Source organism: Leucopleurus acutus (assembly GCF_964270905.1).
Source record: "Leucopleurus acutus genome assembly, chromosome: 1".
Lineage (NCBI taxonomy): Eukaryota > Metazoa > Chordata > Mammalia > Artiodactyla > Delphinidae > Leucopleurus > Leucopleurus acutus.
Window position 1 is genome coordinate 65,407,641 of NC_139142.1, and position 25,228 is coordinate 65,432,868.

Consider the following 25,228-nt stretch of genomic DNA (forward strand, 5'->3'; position numbering starts at 1 on the left):
GAGTGGGAGTAAGTTTCGAAATTACATTTCAGCTTTTTCTTGACATTATAGAAGTGAAATTTAGTTTTTTAAGTTTCATATTCTGAATTGGCTTGCTATAGCTTTGGAAAGATGAGTCAGTCTTTTAGACTCTCTCCCCACTTCACTCTCATCATGACGGACTTGGATTAAAGAGCCAGACAAAGTCCAAATCTCCTATTTTTCTCACCCCTTCATGACTAAATTTTTAGACACACACTCTTCTGAAGTCAAACCAGATTTTCTACAATGAAAGTGTCAGTAAAATCTCCTGGTAACTATGGTACAAGAACAAATTGTGGTGACATACTTCACATTTCAAATGACTGTTCATGTTTACCTATACTTATTATTCTATTATTAGGCTTCACATTTGCACGGTTCATGTTATCCTCACATGTATAAACACTTGTACTGAGATTGTCTACATAATCAAGAATACAACAGTGAATACTACAGTTTGAAAGGTTGGAAACTAGCCATAGAATTATGGTGATTAGCTGTACATTTTTGTACCATTTGTCTCAGACATGGATGTCACTGTCCTTCCCTTCCTCCCTCCCTCTTTTTTTCCCTATCACCATGTTTTTTCCCCTGATATCAACCTGGCCAAATCTGGGTACTCTGAGTATTAAGAACTATCCTTAAGGCACATTGGTTTTTCAAGGAGAGAAATTTTTGTTTTTCTTTTTATATATAATGTAAGAGGAAGCCATGAAGTTTTAGACTCAATTACCACAGCATGAAAATAGGATTGTTTTCTTGAAAAAGTAATGAGTTGATAGCATAGCTCTGATTAATAGGATCTAATTAATAGATTATTAAATAAACCTTATGGGAAAAATGTTTCTCACCATATATTTATTGAGTTTCTATTCTGTGCCAGGTACTGTGCTAAGCACTGGAACTATATCAATAAACAACACAGACATGAATCCTGCCCTTGGAATGTGAAATCTAACAAAAATTATAATCATTCATTCTCAAATTTAGTCCACAAAGTTTAAATCTATCATATTATTTAAAAATATGCATTTTATTAATAACAAAGTACTCATGGCTAAATGATTCTCGAGGAGGGTTCTCTCAGGGAGGCACCTGTGAGTATTGAAAGGGATAATTCTATTGTAATGAAGGTAGCAAAATCCAGTATGCCAAATTTTATAACATAGAAATGAGCTCCAGACTGAAACTTGGCAGATATGAAAAGAGTTTGTATAGTTATTTATATATGCATGATTTAAATGTCTTGGGACAGCCAGCATGTCTGGTCCAAGGAGTCTGACTTCATCCAGATTCAATTCTGATGAAAGATTCTTTTAATTCAACATGTTAATACTTTGTATATGTGTGCATATGTGTAAACACACATAAATGTATGCCTAAATGTATGTACCTCTTCCACAGACTTACTAGTTTCCAATGGCTAAAATGAGGTGACAAGGGGAATATCACAGATCACAAAGCTTTATGCAAACGTCTATGAGCATATGGAATCAACCACTTAAGAAGCAGCCGAAGTAGTAAATTCAGACGAGTTTCAGGGGTGTATAGATATCCTATTGGAGAAAGTTGTGGTCTGAGAAAGACTGGAAGAAAATTTGAAATCAACCCCAAAAGCAATAAGGATTTTAGTCTGGTTGACTCTTTCCTAGCTTTAGAGAAAGAAAATGTGTGTGTGTGTGTGTGTGTATGTGTGTGTATTGTGTCTTAGGTAAATGAATCAAGGTTCAGCAGCAAGACCACTCTTCCCTCTTAGCTTCCCAGTGCGCCTCATTAGGGATAGAGTGTCACAGAAGTGCCTATTTTAAGAAAGTATGAGCTTCACAAATGCCCACTCTATTAAAAATATGCTTGGAATGCCCTTGTTTCTGAGAAATGCATTTGCTTCCTTGACAGGACTGGAAGGTGGTTTTTCTGTAAATGATATTCCTCTAGAGCATCTCTCCATGGGGACACTTCTTCAATGACTCCCTTTGGCAATAACAGAATCCATGAGGTTGAATCTTCCTTGGGCAATGCTGCCTTTAGTGCATCTCCCAAAATGACATAAATATTTTCGGCCTTGGCTTTCCTGAATCTGACAGAATATAACAGGAGGCTCCTGTTATGGCAACACTTCCCCAGGGTGCTGAGGTGCTTAAGAAAGGCTGATGAGTGGCTAAAGAACCAGCCCAAACCCATCATGTTTTCTCTGCAGATGTACCATCTAAATATTTAGGACTTTCTTCTTTCTATCTTAGCACAAAAAGTTCATGAAGAGGGCGGAAATAATGTTCTTGCACGAATTTTACCTATTGTAGAGAAGAGGATATGGGGCAACACTGAGCAGGCAAGGATCAAACCCTGACTTATTTACTTATTTCTTGTGGTAGTTATTGGTGCAGCTCAACAAATATTTCTAGTTTTCTGCCTTCCAGCATATAGTAGGAATGCATTTCCCCATTCAGTTTGGAGTAAGGTGGAGCCATGCGATTCGTTTGGGCCGATGATTGAGAGGAAGTGACAAGTGTTTCCTTCAAGTAGATTTAGTGACTAGAGTGAGACCCTCCAGAAGTCTCTCTTCTCTTTGCCACATTGAGGGAATATTTAAGAGGGTGGCTGGTCCATGAGTATGATTCCTGGAGTAATAGCAATGTGAAGGATAGCTCATAGCCAACTTGTGATGGACATGTAGTATAAATACATGAGAAATAAATCTTTGCAGGTTTAAACCTTTGAGAGTTGGCGGTTGTTTGTTATCTCAGCAAACCCTAGCCTAATCTGACTGAGAAACTAGTTCTGTGTCTTTCAGGCTAGCCACTTAACTGTATTTCAGGCTCAGAGTACATGAAATGGGGAAAATAATCCATGATCATTGTAAGCATTAAATACAATGATGTACATAGGGCACTGACATAGTTAAATAGTAAGATTTGACCAATATTAATTTTTTTGTCCCTCCATCCTACTCCTATCTCATCACACACACACACACACACACACACACACACATACACACACACACAGATACTTCCCTTCTTATCAAATGGTGAAGTAGGTAACATCTGCGTCCTTGGTCCCTTTTCTGGATTTCTTCCCTCTACCCACTCCCCACTCTATCTTCCCTTCTCAGTGTCTTTCCATTTAAACGAGATGTTAAAATTGGCATTTAATTCAATATTATTCTCCCCCTCCCCATAGATTATCTGCATCCAGTAGAGTACACTCTTTTTCACCACAAAGAAATGAAGCTTAAGGATGGGATTTAAAGTTAGACATAGTAGTAAAACAAGGACAGAAAGGAAGGAGGTTAGAGAGTTTCGGTTGAGCTTTGCCTGCCCCCTGCCCCATCCCCAGCCAAGGCTCACCAGCCTATTCTGAACAGGTACCTGGACTTCCTTTGAAATAACTAAAACGTTATTTATGTACCCTTCTAGCCCCACCTCCCGGCTTTAGGAATATATGCATGAAATCCTAACAAGCTGTAAAAACTAGAATGATAATAAAGACGAAATACTTGGATTCAATAGCATATATATCTTATACACTTCCTTGTAGTTACAGTTACGATAACCAATGCCTTCCTGATGTAATTACATGAAACATTAAACCTAACATTTATCCTTTTATATTAAGACCACTTTGTCAATGACAATACTTGGTTTTCATCTTTAAACTCTGGTACTTATTTTTGACAAAATAAATAACCCCCAGTTCTTACCATGGCTGTCTGTAAAGTTTAATCACACATCATATAACTTTTTTTCTAGCTTCAAACCAGATTAGCTTACATATGAATATAACCGCTACAAATAAGTAATTTAAAAATAGGAAATGCTAAAAAGTAGGTGAGGGGCATTTCCATTAAGTCACTGATCTGAAACATATCTATATAGTGTTGAGTGGTTCAGGAGCCAAAGGTGGCAGTGAACCAAACGCCCTTTCTTATAAGGAACTTAAATGCTCCTCTAATTTATTTTATAAAAACCAGAAAGAAATCTACAAATATGTAGAGTTAAAGCCAAATATCTCAGCTTAACATGGGGCGGGGGGGAACACTGCACATTCACATCTAATTAAGTAAAAGTCATTTTTCAAAAGCTAAAGGCTGAAATTTTCACAATTTAATCCAAATTTTTATTAGCAAACTCTAATGATTATCCTGATTGCAATTAATAAAATCTCCCAAACAGGTCAACTCATTTAAGTGCTATCTGCAATCATTTGGATTTTAACATGACGGTTATTACTTATTACCGTGAAACCAAGTAGCACAATGAGATATTGATTACTTTTAACCTTTAGATCCAAGGATTCAAGAAAGGTTAGAATAGCGGAACATTCTTCCTTTCTTGGCTGGCAAATGTATAGCCTTCAGGAGAATTCAAATGATTCCCATTGGCCAAGTAGATCCAAGATTAGTTCATTCTCTGGGCTGACAAGAAATGATGATGCTTTTAAAAATAACACCCAGCACGTATCTAGTGAAGTGTTACATTTATATAACCAATGGCCTCAAGATGTGCTTCACATCACAGCAAATCTCAGGCTGTTAACCCTTTACCAAGTTTTGTTTGTGAAAGTATCTTTGTTGTAATGAGATATTAAATATAATAGCTTTAATTGGAATAAACTCATCTCATTACACCAAGTTCTCTGGTAGGTTCCAAAAGGCTGAACACAATCACTGGCCACTGTTGGCCACTAGCACTTCTTTTGGTTTTCTTTTTTCCATGACAACATTTAGAAATAATTTTCACACTTGTGCCACTGAAAAGCAATGAGTTCTAGGTAGAGTCCAGCAAAACTATGGGCAAGGGAAACATAACAGTTATGTGTTAGATTAATTTGCAGAACACTTGGCATTATTATTGCCAAGTTGTCAAATTGCTCCAAGTTGTTCCGGAAGGTTGTTATTAATAGTATGTTTTCTGAGGAAAGTTCTGTCTACTTTTGGAACTGCATTTCTGTTGCCAAGGAAACTCCTTTAAGCACAGTTTTCTAGGAGCACACTGCTGCTTTTGTTTGCCAGTGTCCTATTCATATCATCTAAGTAAGCGTTTTATATGCTCCAGCCTGCAGTCCCAAATGTTGAAGTTTTAGCCCATTTAAGTTGCTTTTTCAAACATAGCTAATGCCTGCTATGATTTTCCTCTCCCTTTATCCCCGCTTCTCTCTCCACTCTCCACCCAAAGCCCCTCTCTCCCCGCCTTCTTCCCACTCTCCCTCCAACATGCCCAAATCTTACTATTCAAGGTTTATTTTTTTAAACAGTTGCATTAGGGAAGATAGTTTTCACAAGTTTTTGATGAATTAACTTCAATTTGAATAATAATTCCATAGGTTGTAGCATTAGTCCTTCAAGTGTTAATTATCTTTTCACTCTAAAATTAATGTAGTCATTTCCTACTGACTCCTCTACCCCATTTACTGAAGTGCTGAGGAAAACATGTCATTGAGTCCTGAGCCAGCCCTGTTGTTGTGATTAAGCGTGGTCACATGGCCCATCTCTGCCAAAAGGAGGGCCCTGAGAAAAGGTGACAAAGACAGTGATTTCCTGTCAGCAAAGAGTAAGACAGGGCTGTCTAGAAGTGATGCAAATGAGGGGAACTTTCCCCACGGCTTGTTTGATCCACTCTAGGCCAGAGCAGGCCAGGCCAGGGAGAGAGGGAGAAGCACAATACAGCAGAGGCTGCCCAGAGAGCCAACGCACCTTCCGGCCAGTGGCTCACCCGCCAGAGACAAAAACTGCTGGCGGGGCTTCCCTTCCTTGCCCCTCTGCACACAGAGCCAGCTATTTCTTGGCATATTATTCTCTTAACATCCTTCTTTTTTTTTCCTTTTAAAAAAGCAAGGAAAATAGGTATTATAAGCTCCAGCATAAATAGTGTTTCATATATTGTTCAGAAACCACATCCATCTACTTTTTCTTCTAAACATTTTCAGGATAAGTTTTGCCCTTTCTCAAGAAAGAAAAGAAAAGGAAAGAAAGAAAACATATACATATATTCAAGTATTCAGAGCAAACACTGATTAATCAACGCTCAAGTTAATATGACAACTAATCTAAGGACTTTTTGAACTTTAATAAAAATGGAACAACAAAGTCACTTCTAGATAGCAGTGGAGGTGGCCTAGGTTTTTCCATTCCGATCACTTTAAAAAAGATTAGATAATGTTTTTTGAAATATTATAATGATTTTAAGCATATTCTTCTTATCTTAATAGAGTTTTAATCTAACATACAATTAAGCTCTACAAATAATCTACTGGGAAAGAGGTAAAAAATTGTCATTAGGTTCTTGTGCCTGATATATCTGGTACATTTTTACCTTGACGGCTTCAATAACTAGTAATTTGCTTCATTTTGAACAATCAAGGTAGAAAATTTAGGTACTGAAATTCCAATATAAGACCTAATTAACAGAATTTAATTTTTTGACGTGTACTTCTATTCTTGTAAATTTTTTTAATAAGTTCATGGATTTTCTTCTATTTTAATCCTAGCTACTATGACCTGGACTATGAACCAGCCTACCATTACATTTTTAAGAGCTCAAGTTCAGTCATAAAGGTATCAAGCCACATCTGAAATTATTTAGATCAATGTAGTCCAGAACAAAATGAAAGAGAACTATTGTAGAGGGTTGAATTTATAAAATATAGGAATAGCATGATTAATCTGTTTTCTATGATTGGTTCATAGCTATGGCATCATTTTGGCATCAACAGTTATAAAATAACAAGTCAACTATGTCCCATTTTTCTTCTTTTACACTGTATTTCTTATCCCCCAGAATTTCTTATCTCATTCCATACATGTTTCTTTTAAAAGTCATAATGCTTGTCTTATAATATACACCCAAATTCTCTAAAGTAACATTTTCTCCTTTAAAATTTAGCCCTTTCTTGTATCTGGCTTTTCTTCCTGAAACAATTCGTCTTTCAATGTTTTGGTTTTAAAAATTTGTTTGTATTTGATTTTTTAGCATTTTCTTATTTATTCATTCATCTACCCATGATTTTAATTTACTCCTTTATTCTTTTTTTCTTTGGTTAACTTTGAATTAACTAATTTCAACTGCTTTTCCATCTCTTCAACATTTATATTTCTTTCTCATTTTACTAATAACCTCTCCTTTTCCAATATATAATAACGATGTCCTTTCATTAATTCCATCTGGTCACACTATCATTGAAAGGAGCTACCTATGGGCGAGAGCTGTGCTCAAAATCTCTAACCATTACCTGGCAATAGAGTCAGAGAAAAAATAACTAACTCATTTGTCAGAAGTATTAAGTTCAGGCAGGGCTTCCCTGGTGGCGCAGTGGTTGAGAGTCCGCCTGCCGATGCAGGGGACGCGGGTTCGTGCCCCGGTCCGGGAAGATCCCACATGCCGCGGAGCGGCTGGGCCCATGAGCCATGGCCGCTGAGCCTGCGCGTCCGGAGCCTGTGCTCCGCAACGGGAGAGGCCACAACAGTGAGAGGCCCGCGTACCACAAAAAAAAAAAAAAAAAAAAGAAGTATTAAGTTCAGAAATCTACTTGTAAGAAATATTGTGGTTAGGCATTTCTCTACTATACCATTCTAACCCCTTAAACAAAAAAATCCTAAAAGAAAATATCTTCATTTCTAAGTATCAAAATAAACAATTTCTCCAAAGGAAGTATAATGTTTTTTCTCATGGAAAATATAAATTTAGCATTTGACCACATTTCCTTCTTTGCTTTCACTACCAGGAAACCCAGAATAAACTTCTAGGATCATCTTTAGTAATTGTGTAGGACCTTATAGTCTATGTGCCTACACATTAACTCTTCTCACAGAAATAGAATCCAGCTTACATATATTTTCCCAGTTCTGATTTGTACTTATATATTAAAAATATTTTTATTATTCCCCTGTGAATTTTTATAAGTTCTTACAACCTCAAACCAATAACAAAATAAAAATGCAATTAATATGTTTAGTGAGCATTGTATTATATAGAATGAATGGTTCTTTTCCTTTTTCACACAGGATATATTTTTACAGATATGCCAATGGAGAAAGATAGAGGACACTTGCATTTTTCCCATAAAAGCAGAAACCATGAGTAACCAACCCTCTAAATTAAGTATAGCATCTTCAGTGTAAATTCCCTGAAAGTACACAGGTCTTGGTTGAAGTGAGTGTTAATATTGTTATTTTTTTTTTAAGCTGGAAGGGTTATTTTTAACCCCTGAGAAGTAATATAATCTAATATTTTATTGATGAGCAACAGCTAAGCCATTCACTCAAGGAACAAATCTATAAATGTGGTGTTTTAGTGAGCTTCACACTACCTGAGAACAGCTCTTGTTTAATTATAACAATAATCACCAGCCTACAACTTCTGAATTGGGCCCTTGAACTTAACCCTTGAAACCCCACACCAATCCAGGACGGCTAGGGGCTCTGTCACCTGTGCTCTGCAGGTGGCAGAGAACAGCAGTGCCCTGTGGCAAGGAAAGAAGCCCATGACAGGGCACAGCCTCACGGCACTCCAGAACCAGCTGCGCCTGCTGCAGAGGGCAAGGCGGCAGCAACAGCCGCTGCCTGGCCTCCAGCTCTCCCATCATGGAGATGCTTCCAGGCCACTCAGTCTATAAAATATATAGGATGGGGGAGGAGGTGTCTTGAGCTTCCCTGAACCCAAGAATAATGCCACCTTTGATCTGCAGATATGAAAAAATGAAGCTTTTCCTTTGCAAGTGGGTTTTAAATATTTCTCCATTAATAGTTAATGCACATGCAGACAGCTCCCTGTGATTATGAATTCTGGCTTCGTAACGCTAGTCCAAATAGGAGCTGAACTTTCAAAATCATGGTGTTACTTTTGACAAATTAAATTGTCCTACTTAGGAAGGTAGCAGGAATGAAGAGAAAGAAAATGAGAGAGTGGGAGTAAATTCTCCTTGGAGCTGATTCTCAGATTGAGGAAGAAAAAGACGCGAAAAGACTACATTTGTGTTTTCTAAGCTGATGATACTGCCAATGTTTATTAGAAAATAGCTTCAGAAGGTCCCCATTCTGAGGCTGAGCCAGACCGAAAAGGGGGAAGGAAAGACATTGGCAGTATGTCTCACTGTCTCCAAACAAAGAAGAAAACATATTTAAGGGAGTGGTTACTTTTTAATAAGAATCAGGTTGTTCTAATGGCCCTGCAATTTAAAACTAATCAGAAAGAAAATGATCTTAAATTTCTAACAATCTGAAAATAACAAGAAATGTTTTAAACAGATAATCCACTTTACAGCCCACTGTTATATTAAGGTTCTAAATTATGTGAGGTTGTATCTATGTATTCTTTGCCTGTTAAACCTAATTCTCTTCCTTTAAAAGTTCCTTGAATATTTTGCTGGTTTGGGGTAACCAAGATATCATAACAGGTGCTCCGCTCAGGAGGTCTGTTGAATGAATAGTCTGGGGTCTTTATCAGAAGTTCCATATCTAGGAGTTAAGGTCACATGATTTTCTAGCAGAGACAAGAATAGAAAATAAACAGGTAAAGTCAGGAAAGGTGGTGTCTAACGTTGAAAATGCTAAAAAATCTTCACACTCACTGACGACCACCTTACTATCTTTTCTCTAACCTAACATTTCCAAAGGTGATTTTCAGGCATCAACCTAGGACTAAGTAATGCAGAATTGGGGTCTGGGCATGCCTATGCATACCAGGAAATCAGCTGAAAGATGAAACAGAGAGAGCCCCACCCCAGGGAAAGGAGAACAAACGTTTCAGATTCTACGATAACAGGAATAATGATTCTGTCCTGATCTACAGTTCCGGGAATTTTACCATCACTCAGTTGAAGGTCTCTCTTAAAAGTTTTTCACCCTCATTGTTTACATTAATAGCAGGGATCATGAGCTTCAATCCCATCCTTAATTGTTTTAACTCAACAACTATTAGTTCAATATCAACCATGTAAGGTGCTTTGCTTAATAACAAAGAATACAAGGGCAAAGCATTTTTCTTGCTGTTATACAAGCATTTTAAGAAATGAAGATGATGTAGATACGTTGAGATAGATTGAAAATTCTATGAAATGAGTTGGGTGTCAAACTGAGTTGTCACAATGACTAGAGGAACATGAATAACAAATGTCCTGTAGTGGAAGGAACGGTTGCACAAACTAATAAAAAATTGTTTTGTCCCAAATGTCAATGGTACCCTTGGTGAAAAATGCTGATGAAGCATTGGTAATCTTTAGGGCCAACAAATTTTAAGATTAAAGATGATTAAGGTAGACTCAAATGGTGTTGAAAGCCTAGAAAGGCCGGGGACCAACTGAAAAGCTTTAGTCCTTTAGGGGTCTCTGTGATCAACCCGCTCCAAACCTCCTTCGCCCAAGGCATTAGTTTTGTTGATTCCTAGAAAAGCAGATTAGAACAGAGAAATGGGACACTGAAAATGTTGACCTAACCTAAGAATCCCTGGGGATTCTTGGCAAAGACCTGAGATTAATTTTCTTCCCTCAGTTTTTCTAATTCAGGAGCCACCCCAAGTTCTAAATTACTCCTTCATCAATATCCTCAGGATTGCTTTGGAGGTTTCTAAACGTCTGGAATAATTTGGGAGCTTATATAAAGAGAGATCCTCTACAAACCTATAGCACTGTCCTTGGTTTCTAACATAATCTTTAATTTGTTTACAAGCCTAATGCAAAATCAGTGCTAGTCTAGTGAGCTTAGATATGCTGAGCATCTGAACGAAGAAACAGAGGACATGAGTCACAAATGAAGAGCCCCAGTATAAAAATGTTTGGAGGGCTTCCCTGGTGGCGCAGCGGTTGAGAGTCCGCCTGCCGATGCAGGGGACGCGGGTTCGTGCCCCGGTCCGGGAAGAACTCACATGCCGCGGAGCGGCTGGGCCCGTGAGCCATGGCCGCTGGGCCTGTGCTTCCGGAACCTGTGCTCTGCAACGGGAGAGGCCACAACGCTGGGAGGCCCACGTACCGGAAATAAATAAATAAATAAATAAATGTTTGGAAAAATACTATAATCCAGAAGTACTGACTGGGTGGAATAATGGCCTTCAATATGCCAGAATGGGAATTCTCAGGCAGAGCACTTACAAGGAAACCACAAGTAAAGGAAGAGTGCACTTTTTGTTCAATGTCTTCCTATTAATTGTGATGTAAATTATATGAATGTGATTTTGACAAAGAATAGCACTGTTTCTAAAAAAAATAGTGGTTTATGTGCAAAATACAAAATGCATCAAGAAGAAAAGAAATGTTATTTGGCATCATGGGTGAAATAAAATCTGAGATAATGGCTTATGATTAGATAACTTTTGTATTTTTTTTCTTTTTTGGCTGGACTTTTAATGCTTAAGTCTTAGGAATGAAACAAATATTTTTGTACCATTAAATTAATATAGATTTATAGGCACTTTTCACACATAATTCTTGATCCTGGCATGAAATGCGAAATCACCTGGCTTTGGTTACATTAGGTTGAAATTGTTACTCTAACAATATGTGAGGCCAGAAGATGGTAGCTTTGTGGGTAATGTGGACAGCTATCCATATAGGAAACAGCTAGTAGTCAACAAACTTGATTAATGTTGGACAGAATTCTTTAGGGAGTAAAATATCACCTTTTGCTGAGTCCCTAGGGAGCTTATATCTTATCTTAACTAAGATGATCCCCGAGGGACACTAATTAAAGTCTACCAGACCCTTGAAAATAAATCTCTCTCTTTAGAGGAGGTAAAATTTAAAATAATATATTAAGGAAAGGTAACTTAAAATGATAAAAATTGGAGAAGAAAGAAGACAACTTTTATTTGACCTTGAATGTACTTCTTATTCTATAAGAAATTTTAAAAAGCTAGAGGGTAGTTGTTTCTTGTCATTATACTGTTGCTGATTCTGTGGTTAGTTATTAATTTTATTTTTTATGATTCACAATCTGCTCTTTGAAATATGCCATATGCTCAAAGCAATTCAAGGATGACAACTGTCAGAATTACTCCAATAAAAATTGCCTAAATGAGGAAGATTTACTGCAGTCTGATATTTCAGTGGAAAGTCCCTCTACCCTCCCCAACTGCTTTTTCAGACACTGAATCTTACAACCATTTTTTTCAGTCAAAATCTCCTGGTTGTTTTGTAAGAACTTCTAAGACTATTTAAATAGAATTGGTAAAACACATTAAGCTAGGGGTGAATTAACAGACATGGAAAACAATATAGATAGTTATTAGATGGATTGCCTACAATCAATATGTTGAGTACAAAGCCAGTTTTCTTAAATCACATGCAAATGCATTGACTTAATTTGACAACGTCTGCGCTACGTAACACCAATAAACATTAAACTGGACAAGGCCTGTACCCCGGAAGCAGCAAGCCAAACAGAAGGCAAATTTCTTTTATCTCTGTAAAGATCTGAGGGGTGGATAGACCCCACCTGAGTACTCCAATCAAAACACATTTTGTTAAATGTTACCAATCCATTTATCCTTCATTTTGTTTCAGTCTACTTATTAATGCAGTTTCATTTATTGCTATTCATCTTGAAGATAAACCTTTGTCCTTCTATAGAATTACACCAAATAGAATGTGATAAAGGGAACTTTCTTGCAATTATGATGTCCATGCAGCCTGTCAGCACACAAGGGATGGAAATGAGTTTGGGGACAGGGAAGAGAATTCTAATAGACACCATGATACATACAATGAACGCAAAAGATATCCTGAGAGAAAGACTTGTCAGGCTAATCAGATCTTCCACAGCAAGGTAAAGGCAAGAAGGGTAGCTCTGACCTTGTAAAGATGCCGCTGCTGCTCCTCTGACATCATCAGGTCGTGACTGTCCATCACGAGGGACTCCATGTCAATCAGCCAATCCCAGAGCTCCTGATATTCTGAATCAAAGTCCAGAAGCCTGAAGATAAGGCACAGAATGTATTATGCATAAATACAGTGTAGTTGTTCAAATCTCATATTACAATAATATATTCTTGAAAACCTGTGATGTTCCTAGGTGATACCTATAAAAAGAGAAGGAAAAATTCTCTGTGTGGTTAAACAGAGAGCAAAATAGGAACTCAAGCTTGTGACATAGCCATTGCTTAGATTTTGAAAATGTAACCTGTAATTCTGATGCTCATACCTGAGACATATCATGGCTATTTCCACTTGTTCACCCTTTCTGAGGACTTGCAGCATTTGAACAAAATGATTACTACTATGTCCTTGAGAAAGAGCATTGCCATATTTAACAGAATGAGAAATGGAGGGTCAGTGCCTTGTGAAGGTTACACAGTCAAGAACTTAGGGTAAAAACAGCACTCTCAACATTCAAACCCCTTTCTCTATGACTAGATTTTTCACAGATATTGCATCCCAATACCTTCATGATTAAGAATACTAATTCAACTAACTTCTCTAAAATGATCACAATATACTATCATATCCAAAATATTATTTTCACTGGGAAGTGACTCAATCATTTATCTGTCCCTCTGCTGTCTATCTGCCTATCTCTGCAAACATATATCCTACATATATTGTCATGGATGAGTAGCCAGCATTTCAGCTTAACACTCAGGGATAGGCTTGAGTGACTCTGGTAAGCCAGTGAGAACCAGGGGCAGATCCAGTATGAGACAGGTGTTCCCCACAGACATGTAGGAAACAAAGGTAAGGACAGGAAGTCAAAACAATGAATCTCTGAATAGCCAGCAATCATTAAAATTCAAAGGAGGATCACTGTGGTTTTCAACAAAATAAATCATTAGAATAAGGAGCTTAAAAGGATTAATGTGATTCTCTCTTGAAAGCTTGGTGAATAAGTAAAGCTCAGATTCTTCTAAAACACTGTGATCAGAAAATGAAAGCGCAGAATGAAAAACTATGACTGTGTCCTTCTCCCCAAAATCATCCCCCTAAAAGAAATCCTAGAGTCTTGTCAAACTCTAACTGAGCAAAACCCTATCAGTACTAATGAAGCAGCAGCCTCAGGTATGAATCTGAATTTATCAAGTGAGCATTTTATTACCACCTTGTTCCTGTCTCTATACACGAAATGACTGCTTTCCAAGAAAATGAACATCCACTTTTCATAACTTACAATTTAATCTTAATAGATTTGTCAAAAAAAATTAAGGTGTGTCTGGTGATGAAGGAGACTAGATCTAGAATTGTCTAGTTTATTTTAATTACTTTACCATAATTATAAAGCTTCTTGATTAGAACCGTAAGTGCCCAGGACACGGATTGTCATTGGCTAACACATAGAATTAATTAATAAATGTTTACTGAATGCCAATGATGGGTATAGGTGATGTAGCCGAAACCTTTAGTAAGGCTAAGGTGGTCTAGAGCAGTGCTTTTCAAATTCTAATGTGCATATGGCATAGCTGAGGAGCTTGTTGAAATGCAGATACTGACTCAGTACTTCTAGGGTGGGGCTGAGATTCTGTGTTTCTAATGAGTGTTGGCACCTAACAACGCTGCTGGTCCTGGGTCTCACTTGGAGTAGCAAGGACTTACAGCATACGTGTGAAATCTGAAATATTATCCCATTTCAAAATACTACCAAACAAGCCAAAACCACTGCAACAGGGACAAATAAACCATCAGCCTTTCTTTATTCATTCTGTGAGTGACTAATAAGGAATGACTAATAAGCATTTGCTCACACGACGGGCACAGTCATTTAGAAATACCTCCTGAATTATGTTCATTGTTTTTCTCTCCTTGCACCCTCCCACATTTTGACCGTAAAGACAGGGCAAAGGTGGAATGCTATCCCCCAAATTAGGAGAGTATGATCCTAATACTTGCATACAGGAGAGAATATCCAGGGGAATAATAAAAGCAAAGGGTAAAGGAAGGAAAAAGCTCACCCCTTCCATCTCAGTGGATTTGGAAACTAAGAACAAAATAAAGGTAAGAGGAGCAGGTGCTCAAATGTGTGTCCGCCCCTCTCTTGGCCTAAGACCTAAAGGGAAAGCCAAAAGCACCAGGATGTCAGCTCTGTTTCCTGCTAGGAAGTCTGGGAGATTGCCTTAAACAATGTCCTCACAATAACCTGAAGTGGAGATGTTGTAGTCAGAGAGCTGTGGTCAGGACTCCCTTTGCTACCCTGTTCTCTCATCCCCCATGAGGAGACTGTTCTCTCATCCTTCCATGAGGTTTCTTGGAGTTCAGCTGGTGAACTTGACAGAGGTGTTGCCATGGCAACAGAGACACAATGACCACCCCCCCACCCCTGCAAGGAGAGCCAGGGGGGCCTCTGAAGCCAGACCTCAGGGAGTTGGCTGGGCCAGTGAAGGCTGAGATGAGGCTTAGTCAGCAGGAAATACCTCCTGACCAAGCCAAGAGATAACAACACAGCCACAGCCCTCTGTCGGGAGCAACCTCATAATGTCGGGGGCAAGACCCATTTCACTGAACCCAGCCAGCCTGCACCCAGGGGCCACATTAAGCCAGGGGGCCTCACTGTACCCCAGAATCACAAGGTCATGTAAGCCCGCTATATGCTCAGACGTCATCCTGCACAAAAGAAGGGAGAGGAATAGGAAATCTCAAAAACAGCATTTATCCCAAGAGGTTGTTCCCTAAAGAGAAGGTTAATTTGTTAGGAGAGGCTACAAGCATTTTGTGTAAGAGCCTGAACTCTGATCTTAAAACCAGGTTTTTTTTCCCTTGCTGTACCAGGGAAGTATGTATTTAGGAAGTCTCATAAATTAGCAATCAGTAAGAGATAATAAGGAAGCCTGTTTTCTTTTCTATACGTGTATGATTTAAAAAGAAACTTTAATTATGACTAAACAATTCAAGGGCGAGGTATGAGTTTATCTTTGTATCCCTAATGCCCAGGATAGTACCTGGTAAATGATGATGAATGAATGTAGATAATGAAATCAAAAACTTTTAGTAGGACCAGAATGACTTCAGAAAAGCAGTATGTGATAGAGATAATATCTCATCCCCAAATGCCAATACCAACCAGTGCAATATAGACAGACTTCATTCGTTCTGAAGGCGAGATTTTGCCTTCAGTGTACAATGGTACATTTGCTTACTTGAAATGATTATATGCAGTATATTCTCAATTAATGTGAGTTGCCTTCCCATTCCTCTCACATCCTGCTTCTATATTAAAAATTAAAGGAGACTTATGAGTAGATTTTAAATAGATGAAAACTGCATATGGGATGATAAAATGTTCACAATCATGGAATTTTTTTTACTAGCTCTTTAACATGTCTTTATATCCATTGAGCTGTTCCCTCCTATTATTCTCCCTATCAAAGGACTTGGAACAAAAGCCATTTCTTCTAGTTAAATGTACCTCAGGCTCGTTCTCGGATGGTCTACACTGGAGACCAGCGAGTGGTGAATGAACCTAACACAGATACACTTCCTCCAGTCTAGTCTATTTTCATCCTAGCTGAGAATATTTAGGCTTGAGTTTGTTAAATATGGTAAATGCTTTGGTTCTATAGTTTGTTTCATTAAGTGTAGAATCGGCGCTAGTGTTTTCTAAACAACAAATTCTCATAAGGTCCTAATACTGAAGCCAAAAACTTTTTTTTTTTTTAATTTTTTTTTTGTGGTACGCGGGCCTCTCACTGTTCTTGCCTCTCCCGTTGCGGAGCACAGGCTCCGGACGCGCAGGCTCAGCGGCCATGGCTCACGGGCCCAGCCGCTCCGCGGCATGTGGGATCTTCCCGGACCGGGGCACGAACCCGTGTTCCCTGCTTCGGCAGGCAGACTCTCAACCACTGCGCCACCAGGGAAGCCCGACAAAAACATTTTTTAAGCATTTGTGCCTGATTTCAGGTTCTTTGCCATGTGTTAATTCACAGCTTAGAAAAAAACCTGACAGTTTTCCAAAATTAGTGAAATCAAATACATAACTTTGTAGCAAATCAGAAATAAATTACTAGAATTTCTTTGTTGATTTTTTTGAAACCTTCTGAAATGACTATAATTTAACGTGCTCATTATATTAGGAAAATCCTTGGGTAAAGGAAGTAGCTTACTGTCTTATGTTTATATTACCTGCAAAGGTGTGCTGTATACTAGTGATTTTATAAAAGATGTTTTCCAGGGAAAATGCCAGCTACTATACAGGAAAACAAAATAGATCATAGATGAGTAAATTTATCAGGGGTAGCATAGAACTAGTTAACAGTTCTACATCCCTTTGAAGAATATGCTGATTCAATCAGCTGAATTCAGAACCAGGTACTTTTTTTTTGAAGTCCCGGTGACAAATGCTCTCTTTTTAAAAGGGAGAGAGAGGTGACTGAAATTGTGGCAAGTAGTTCAGAATCTTATAAAGGCTACAAGTACAGGAACTACTCTTTTGGAGGGATTTTCCTTATAAAATTTTCTTTGTAAATGTGCTTGGGTTCATGTCAACTCATTCACTCAAATATATAATCTCCTAGATGTTAAAAGGTCTCAAAGCACACCTTTTCAGTACTCTATGAATATGTTATACTCTCTATGAAAATGTTACAAGGCAGACTTGTATAATACTCTAATAAGGTGTTATAAATCAAACACATGACCAAAATGCTATTCTTCCTGATATTTTTCCTTTAAGTTGCCACATACCTGAAGGGTTCACAACAAAAGAGTTGGACATTCTATTGTAGGTATGATATAACCAGTTTCGGAGCTTTAAAAGCTTCATCATGGTATGAGGAGAAAGCCTTCTAAATCAAAGTCAGTTTTTGTTAGACAAATACAGAATTATGTGTTTATTTCATGGTCTGAAATTCTAATAGAGACAGAGACAAGACTATGGAAAAATAAATGTGCAATTTTTTCTTTAGAGTTTATTTCTAAATTTGGGCTAACTACTATGGTAATTGCCAAAAGTATTTCCCAATATCTTGTTCACCATTTTCTCTGTCTTTTTAAGGTTAAAAAAAGATTCCAGGGCCTTTCACCATAGAAATAAAATATTAACAAGCCTGTTCAGTATCATTTTTCTGCAGATTGGATAGCAATATATTATTTGTGAGGCCGGCACAGTCTAAGAAATGATCCTTCCTCTAAACCCTGGTGGGAGTTATGTTTGACCAGCTAAGTGTTTGAATACATAAATGCATTCAGCCTTTGGTATTTAAAGTGAGCATCATTAACTCAACATTTCAACTTAAACTTTGCTTAAAAGATAAAGTTTCACCCAAGTGAAATCAATGGGAGGTGTGTGTGAATATATGAGGTTCCAGCTTGGTCCACTAAGGAATTTTGATTAAACCAGACACCAAATGAAGAAATCATCAAAAGAGAGCAACTATTAGTTGAAGAAAAAATAATACTAAAAAGCCCTGGAAGTTTTTCTACCTAAGGCTGAGTAATACATATTTTGGAGCATTTAAGAATCCATCTTTTGTAAACTGAATGGTTCATTTCACACCAACACATCCAAAAACACAAGATAGGTTCCTGAGATACCAGCTTGTCTATGTTGGAACTTCTGTTAAATGATCCAATTTTCCTAGCGTCTTTAGCATATTGATTCTTTCCCCAAATATTCACTAAGTGTTCACTGTTCACTTTATTTGCTCAAGGAAGTTTGCCTCTGGTTTTCAAAAATGACACTAAAGGTAATGGTAACAAAATCTTGTAAAAAAAAATAGTTTAAGAATATTACTGAAGTAAAATACTAATAATAGATTAGAATTTCCCATCATCCTCTATTCCATGTGTCACATAAGCACAGAAGGGAGATACAAGAGTGGCACCTAGCCCAATCATAATATCATTAAAGAATAAAATTTAGCTTTCCAGACATGATATCTGATATGCACAGTTGCATGTAGAATCCCTTTCCACTCTAAACATATTAAAGTGTGGACACTAATTTACAATTTTGAATGAAAATTCATGAGCCACTTCCTCATGAGAAAAGCAGCCTGCCTTTGCCATTAATAAATAAAAAGGAATATGGAGTTCTTTCCAGCAGTAATTTTCTCAATTCTCATATACACCCATGTACATATGAAAATGTCTAAGAAAAGTAAGATCAACCCTACAGATTTGTTAATGACTTGGCCCCACTTTCTCATGGTCTCATGGACAGTCTGTCCATAAACACTTGCTATTAAAATAAAAGCCATAAAGCAAAAAAATTCTAACCTCCAGGATTAGCCATAAAATTAGAAATATTAATGTAAATTTCTAGACGTATTTAGAGGATTCTGTTAGGCTGTCAGGAAGTCAAATCTTTCTCTAAATTTTCAGATAATACACTGGACTATGTTCTAGCCAAAAAGCTTGAAAACATTCTGAAGAATTTAGAATCAATAGTGATTCTAACACAAATGGGAGAACCTATACGTCCAAAGACAAAGCAAGAGATGATGTTTAAAAAAAAAAAAGATATAAACCTTCCTATGTCATTGTCTGTGTGTTAGACGGGGCTGGATCCAGACTTGCTACTAGCACACTGGTGAGCATTGGGCAGCTCAGCCTTTGGTAAAAGGTCTACTCCACCCTAGGCCTCCCTGTTTTTCAAAGATTTAAGAAGTAACAGAGAATATTTACCCTCAGGGTTAGGGTAGGAGGTAAATAACCTAGAAATAACTCTTGGCCACCCAATCCCTAACAAAAACCTGGTGGCAGACTTAATATGGAGACCTCTCCCAAAATGACTTTGTCTATCTCCTCCATCAAGGCTGACCCTGGCCACAGAGTGCTATGCTCAGACTACAGGGTTCTGGTTACTCGTAGAACGGCTCTCAGTGAATTGTGCTTTGCCATCACTTCTGCAGCCTACGTCAAAAAACTGCCTTGGGAATTTGTTTTCTCTTATAGGGATGTAGTATCACAGATGCCTATCTTCTCCTTGAAGAACTACAGCAGAAATTCCTCTCAGGACTCAATGGCATAAGCAGCTATTTCCGCAGCTTTATACATTATTTTAAATCTTAGGACACTATGAATTTTCTGATGGATGAGATTTCACTCTTTTCTTTGGATGTGGAAAGCTTAGAGCCAAATCATTGCCCTTCTTGAGGACATGCATAGAATATGCATTTGTTTGTTTTCTTACACATGTTTTACTTTTGCTTAACTTACTTCAGTCAAATATTTATTCTATTTTATTGTAAATATTTTTGTAAGTTGACTTAAATCTTTTGTGAAAGACATGGGGGAATGCATAAAGGAATAAATTTTAAAGAAAAGAATTAAGCTCTGCACATGAAAATGAGGTAGAATAGATTTGTCTTAGGTTCCCTCATACCTCTGTCCTTCTTCAACAGACCCCATAAACTCTCTAAAGCAGTACAGAAATTGTTTGAACATTATTAAGATGGAAAGGATATATATATATATATATAATTGTTGACTTTACCGTTAACTTTGTTAACTTTGAAATAATACTTCCCCAGAAATTATGCCACTACCTCTCTGGTTTACCCTTTGTTGGCTCCTGGCATGGATGGCATTAGATTACTGAAGTGGAAGACTGTCTAGGTCTAAAATTAGTTTAAGGTATTTGCACATTAGAAGGATATAATATCATGATCCCAAATGAATACATTTATACTGGTGAGATTTTTTTTTCAGCCCAGAAAGACCTATTGTAATAATCACATAGTGCCTAGAATGTCAGTTTTTCAGAAGGTAGTCAGGCACTTTTGGCTCCTTTGACTACAGGCTGTGTTGAGATCTTACTGTTCAATAACACCACAGCACAAGAGAAGGTGCAAAAAGAACCGGAACTGAACACTGAGCAGCTGTTCATTAGTTTAAGACAGGGGAAGAATCAGGGGAAGAACATAGAAATGCAGGGTGGAAATAAGGTCTCTTTGGGCTGTCTAGTGATATATCTGCAAAAGTGTTCTCATCATTGGCACACGTAAAGATAGTACTTCATTTTATGGCTGGTGTGTACCAAAAAGAAAACATTTTACGTAGCAATGTTCCAAAAACACCCATTAAGCAGAAATTCCAAATTGTCATTTTTTGTGTGTGTGTCTTTGTGTGTGCATGTGAGAGAGAGAGAGAGAGAGAGAGAATATGAGTGAGCATGAATGTTCATCCCACTGCACAGAGATATTTTTGGCCTTTTGCTCAACAGAAAACTAGAAAGATCACCCTGCTGCAGTGAAATCCAGGGGTGATTATATTGCTTCTCAGGTAGTTACAGTCATTCAGTGTATCTTATTGCTTAATTAATTTAGAGTCAAATTTGATCTTTAATCAAGCAATGTTTTAAATAGTGATAAATTTGTTTTCATCTGTCAGTATCATTCCTCTTTGGGAGTGTTTTTTATATATGGTGTATATATATATATATATATATATATATATATATATATATATATATATCTGTGTATGTTTTCACACTGATCCAGGGATAGTTCTCTTCCTAAAGGAAAATGGACTCATCTTTCCTGCTGAACGTTTAGCCTTTTGTCTAATTAAAGTTCACTGAGTTCAGCCTGTTGTGCTTGGAAATAACCTATATATACTGTTTGTATTTGGAAGTAAAATTTACGCTAAAACCTTACAGGGTGAATACTCCTGTATTCTTACACACAGAGCATAAACCTTAACTACATATCCATCTGTAGACATTGCCCAAATTCCCCTACAACCAGAGGAAGCCTGGCATATGACTGAGACTGAGGTATCTTCTAGAACTTTACCACAAGAACAGAAGTCTCTAAGAGCTCCCTTGGGATTCCCTCCTGATCCCAGGAAGCAGAGTCAGGAAACATCTCCACGCCCTTCTGCTTCAAATTATTATTTATGGTAACCCTTAATATGTGCGTGCGTGCACGCTCACACACGCACGCGCACACACACACACACACACACACACACCCCTACATACACACCTGAAATCCTCACCCTCATTCTACCTGACCTTTTCCTAATGGCTAGTATCTATGCATCTTTTAAGACAGCTCAGATGTCTTAAATGCCCCCCATCCACTCAGTGACCAGGGCCTGTCTTCAACGTCCTTCTTTCAGTTTCCATTCCTGCTGTCTTATTAGCTCAGGCTCTAACTATTTCTCACGTGGATAACTGGAATAGCCTCTTAACCGATCGCTGTCTAGTATTGCCCATGGCAATGTATTCTCCCGACTGCTGACAGAATACTGTTTGAAAATTGCCAGTCTAGTCTTGCTGGGATCTTTGGCTGGTTCCAGCTGTGTGTACACACTGTCTCCTTTGTGGGAGACACTCTGGCTGTCACTTCTGATCCGGGCCATCCTCCATGGACACTTCTCCTAGCAGGCGTTCCTGACTGACATGCTCCTGCCACCCTTTGGGTCCCACTGTCTCTACATCCCCAGTGCCTAGTAGAGTCTGCACTTCCTAGTTGCTCAAGAGTTACTAAGTGTTGAATGACACAGAAATCATTTGAATCCAAATCCTCCTAGTTTCCTTCTCCCCCTTGAGCCAGCAACTGGAGCATCAGAGTGGTTCCTTTTTCTCCCTCATTCCCCTCAGCCAAGGTTTATCGACTCTTTCTGGCTTTAGCCTGCAATCCTGTCTCCACTTTTTCCATTACTGGTCTCCGCCCCCAGACTTTCCAAGTTAGTACATGTGGAGTGGGACCCAGAATTTGCATGTCTAACAAATTCCCAGGAGACACTAATGCTGTTGGTCCAGACTTTGAAAACCACTAAAGCAATGGTTCTCAACTGGAAGTGGGCATCAAATACATCTTGGGCCACTCGTGCCTACTGAGTCAGAATTTTTAGGGAGGTGAGACGGGCAGGCATTTTTTGGCTTAAAAGCTGCATAGGTAATCCTGATGCACTATCCTGGTTAAGAACCATGAACTCAGTGATTAACTCTAGGATCTGGACTTCACTTTCTCCCTAAGCCTTATTTTTCACCACCCCCCTCCAACTTTCTACCCTCCTCTCCAGTCATATGGAACAGCAGGTAGTCTAATGATTCCAGACCTTTGCTCCCTCTCTCAGACCCCCAGATCCGTTTTAGTTATTCATTTATGCATCAATGCATTCGCCGAGCACCTAGCACATTCCAGGGTGCAGGGCTGAGTGTGGTGAACATGACAGGCACAACCCTGCCTCATGGAGTCTACACTGTTTGCTCTGAGCTTCCCTGGCACCCTCTGCTTCCCCTTCTTCCTCATTGCACAGGCAAATACTGGCTTAATGCTGCACTCTCTTGCTAGACTGTTTCATGAAGGTAGGGACTACGGTCTGTCTTTGTAAGTGCTCAACAAATGTTTGTTCAGATTAAATTGGAAAACTCTTCCCCTGACCTAGGCTTCTTTTGAAAATCATCTCCAGAGTCCTCTCTTTCTGCTGTCTTTCCTGACCTGCTCCAACTCTCCCTACTGCAGTCAGCATTGAGCTTCGCCTTCCATAAGCCCTGATCCTGACTCCAAGCAGATTTCTAACTCAGCACTTGTGATCCTTTACTACATGTTGTTTACAGATCTGGCTCCTCCTACCAAACTGTGAGTCCCTCAAGGGCAGGGACCATTTCATCTCTGTACTTCATATAGGAGGTATTTAATAATATTCATCAAATTAATGAATGAAGTCAATTCTGTTTTCACTTACCACCTGCTTTGCAATGTTTTTGCCCAAAATTCCTTGTGGCTTTAATGAAATTGCCTTAGGACTCTTCCATTTTTCCATAGTAGGAAGATACCATAATTTAAATTTTATACAGTATGAAATATGCATAACATGTGTTTTAGGGGGAAAAATGTTTATCAAGGGTCTGAATGAAATTCTCAGAGAGAGGGCAAAGTGTAACTTCATGGGTTGTCCACTGCATCGTGACCCAGGACTCTGAGTTGAGGTCCTGGACAAGCCAGTCACCCCGCCTTTCTGCCTCTCAGTTCTATCATTTATAAGCTGAACAAAAGACATGGTTTTTAGTCTACACTAAATCTTGATATGGATGCTACTTAATGAATTAAACAAGATTTTGAAATTCATTAAAAAAATGAAATCAGATAACTCCTTGATAGAAAGAGGTGTTACAAAAAGAGATGGTTATACTTTACAAAGTACACAAATTATAAGTGTTCTTGACAAACTCTGCTCAGAACATCATGCCATGCACTTAGTAGGCCTTCAGTGGATATTTACTGGATGAAAGACACAAAACAATCTATAAGCTTTCATTTAAATCAGCCGGAATCAAAAGTACCAACCTGCTCCCACTGAGAATCACCAGTGATTCAAGCATTGTATGTCCCTACAGGAAGCCATGGTTTCCCACTTTGTGATGCAGGAGCCAGTGCCTAGAGTCTCCCACAGAGGGGCACACTCTGTTACTACAGCTCACACAGGTTCACATACTTTTGGGGAAATCTTCCCACTGCACATATTCATGACTGCTAAACACACATTTCACAGTTGTATATAAGCTGTGTCAAATCACCTTGATGCACACCTTTTTGTCAAGCCAGAAAGGTTATAAACTCATTTCTAAACAATACTTTGGTTATGCAAAATTCTTAGAAATTTAAGATCTCCATTCAGTCTAGCAGCTGATTCTTCCCTGGAGTAACCTTATACATTTTTCAACTACATACTCTTCTTCGCATGCATGTAGGCACGGGGAGGAAATGAAAATACACAAATTGTATCACTAACTTAATGTTCTCTTTAGTAGATTGGATATCTATCTGCATATGGAATGAAGACCCTAGAAATCCCACACTATTCCCACAATTGCTTATCGGAAACAATGCTCATTCTATGTAACAAAATGAACGGTTAATGAAGTTTATGTATCATCGGAGCAGATAATTTTACAAGGCTGTGTTCTTAAGGCTTCAGAATTAAGGATTCAACTGTGGGAGCAAAGAGTCTTAGGGGCAGGACACCCCAGATAACCTCACCCACATACATTTCTCAAACAATGGTTTTCTGTATGTAAACAGAAAATAGAAAGGAGTATATGCTTTTTGTCCTTAGTATTAAATAGCTGCCTTTTCTTTAGCATACTGTTAAATTTCTGCACAATGCACAGCCTTCAGCACCCTAAGGAGCATAAACAAAGGATATCAGGCAAGTTCACGTACTCCCACTTTACAGAACAATGCTTGTTGTTAACTAAGCAATTCCCAGGGCAGATTTATGATTTGTGGAGCCCAGAGTAAGTACTCAGGTTGGGCCCTTGGAATCCAAGGTCAGAAGCACATGGTGCCCGCTCAACCCCCAGCACTTTTAGAAAACATGAAAATGTGACCTAAAGTTTGTGGTTGTG

The 25,228-nt window shown here is 38.4% G+C and overlaps 1 protein-coding gene across 1 annotated transcript in view; it reads right to left on the minus strand.

Annotated features, from left to right (window-relative positions):
* AKAP6 (A-kinase anchoring protein 6) overlaps positions 1 to 25,228 on the minus strand; it is a gene marked incomplete at its 3' end in the record, with an annotated part of 361,949 nt that overhangs the window by 106,837 nt on the left and 229,884 nt on the right. Inside the window, exon 8 of the mRNA XM_082853308.1 lies at positions 12,799 to 12,919. Within this exon, the coding sequence (XP_082709434.1) occupies positions 12,799 to 12,919 (121 nt within the window). The remainder of the gene's footprint in view (positions 1 to 12,798; positions 12,920 to 25,228) is intronic.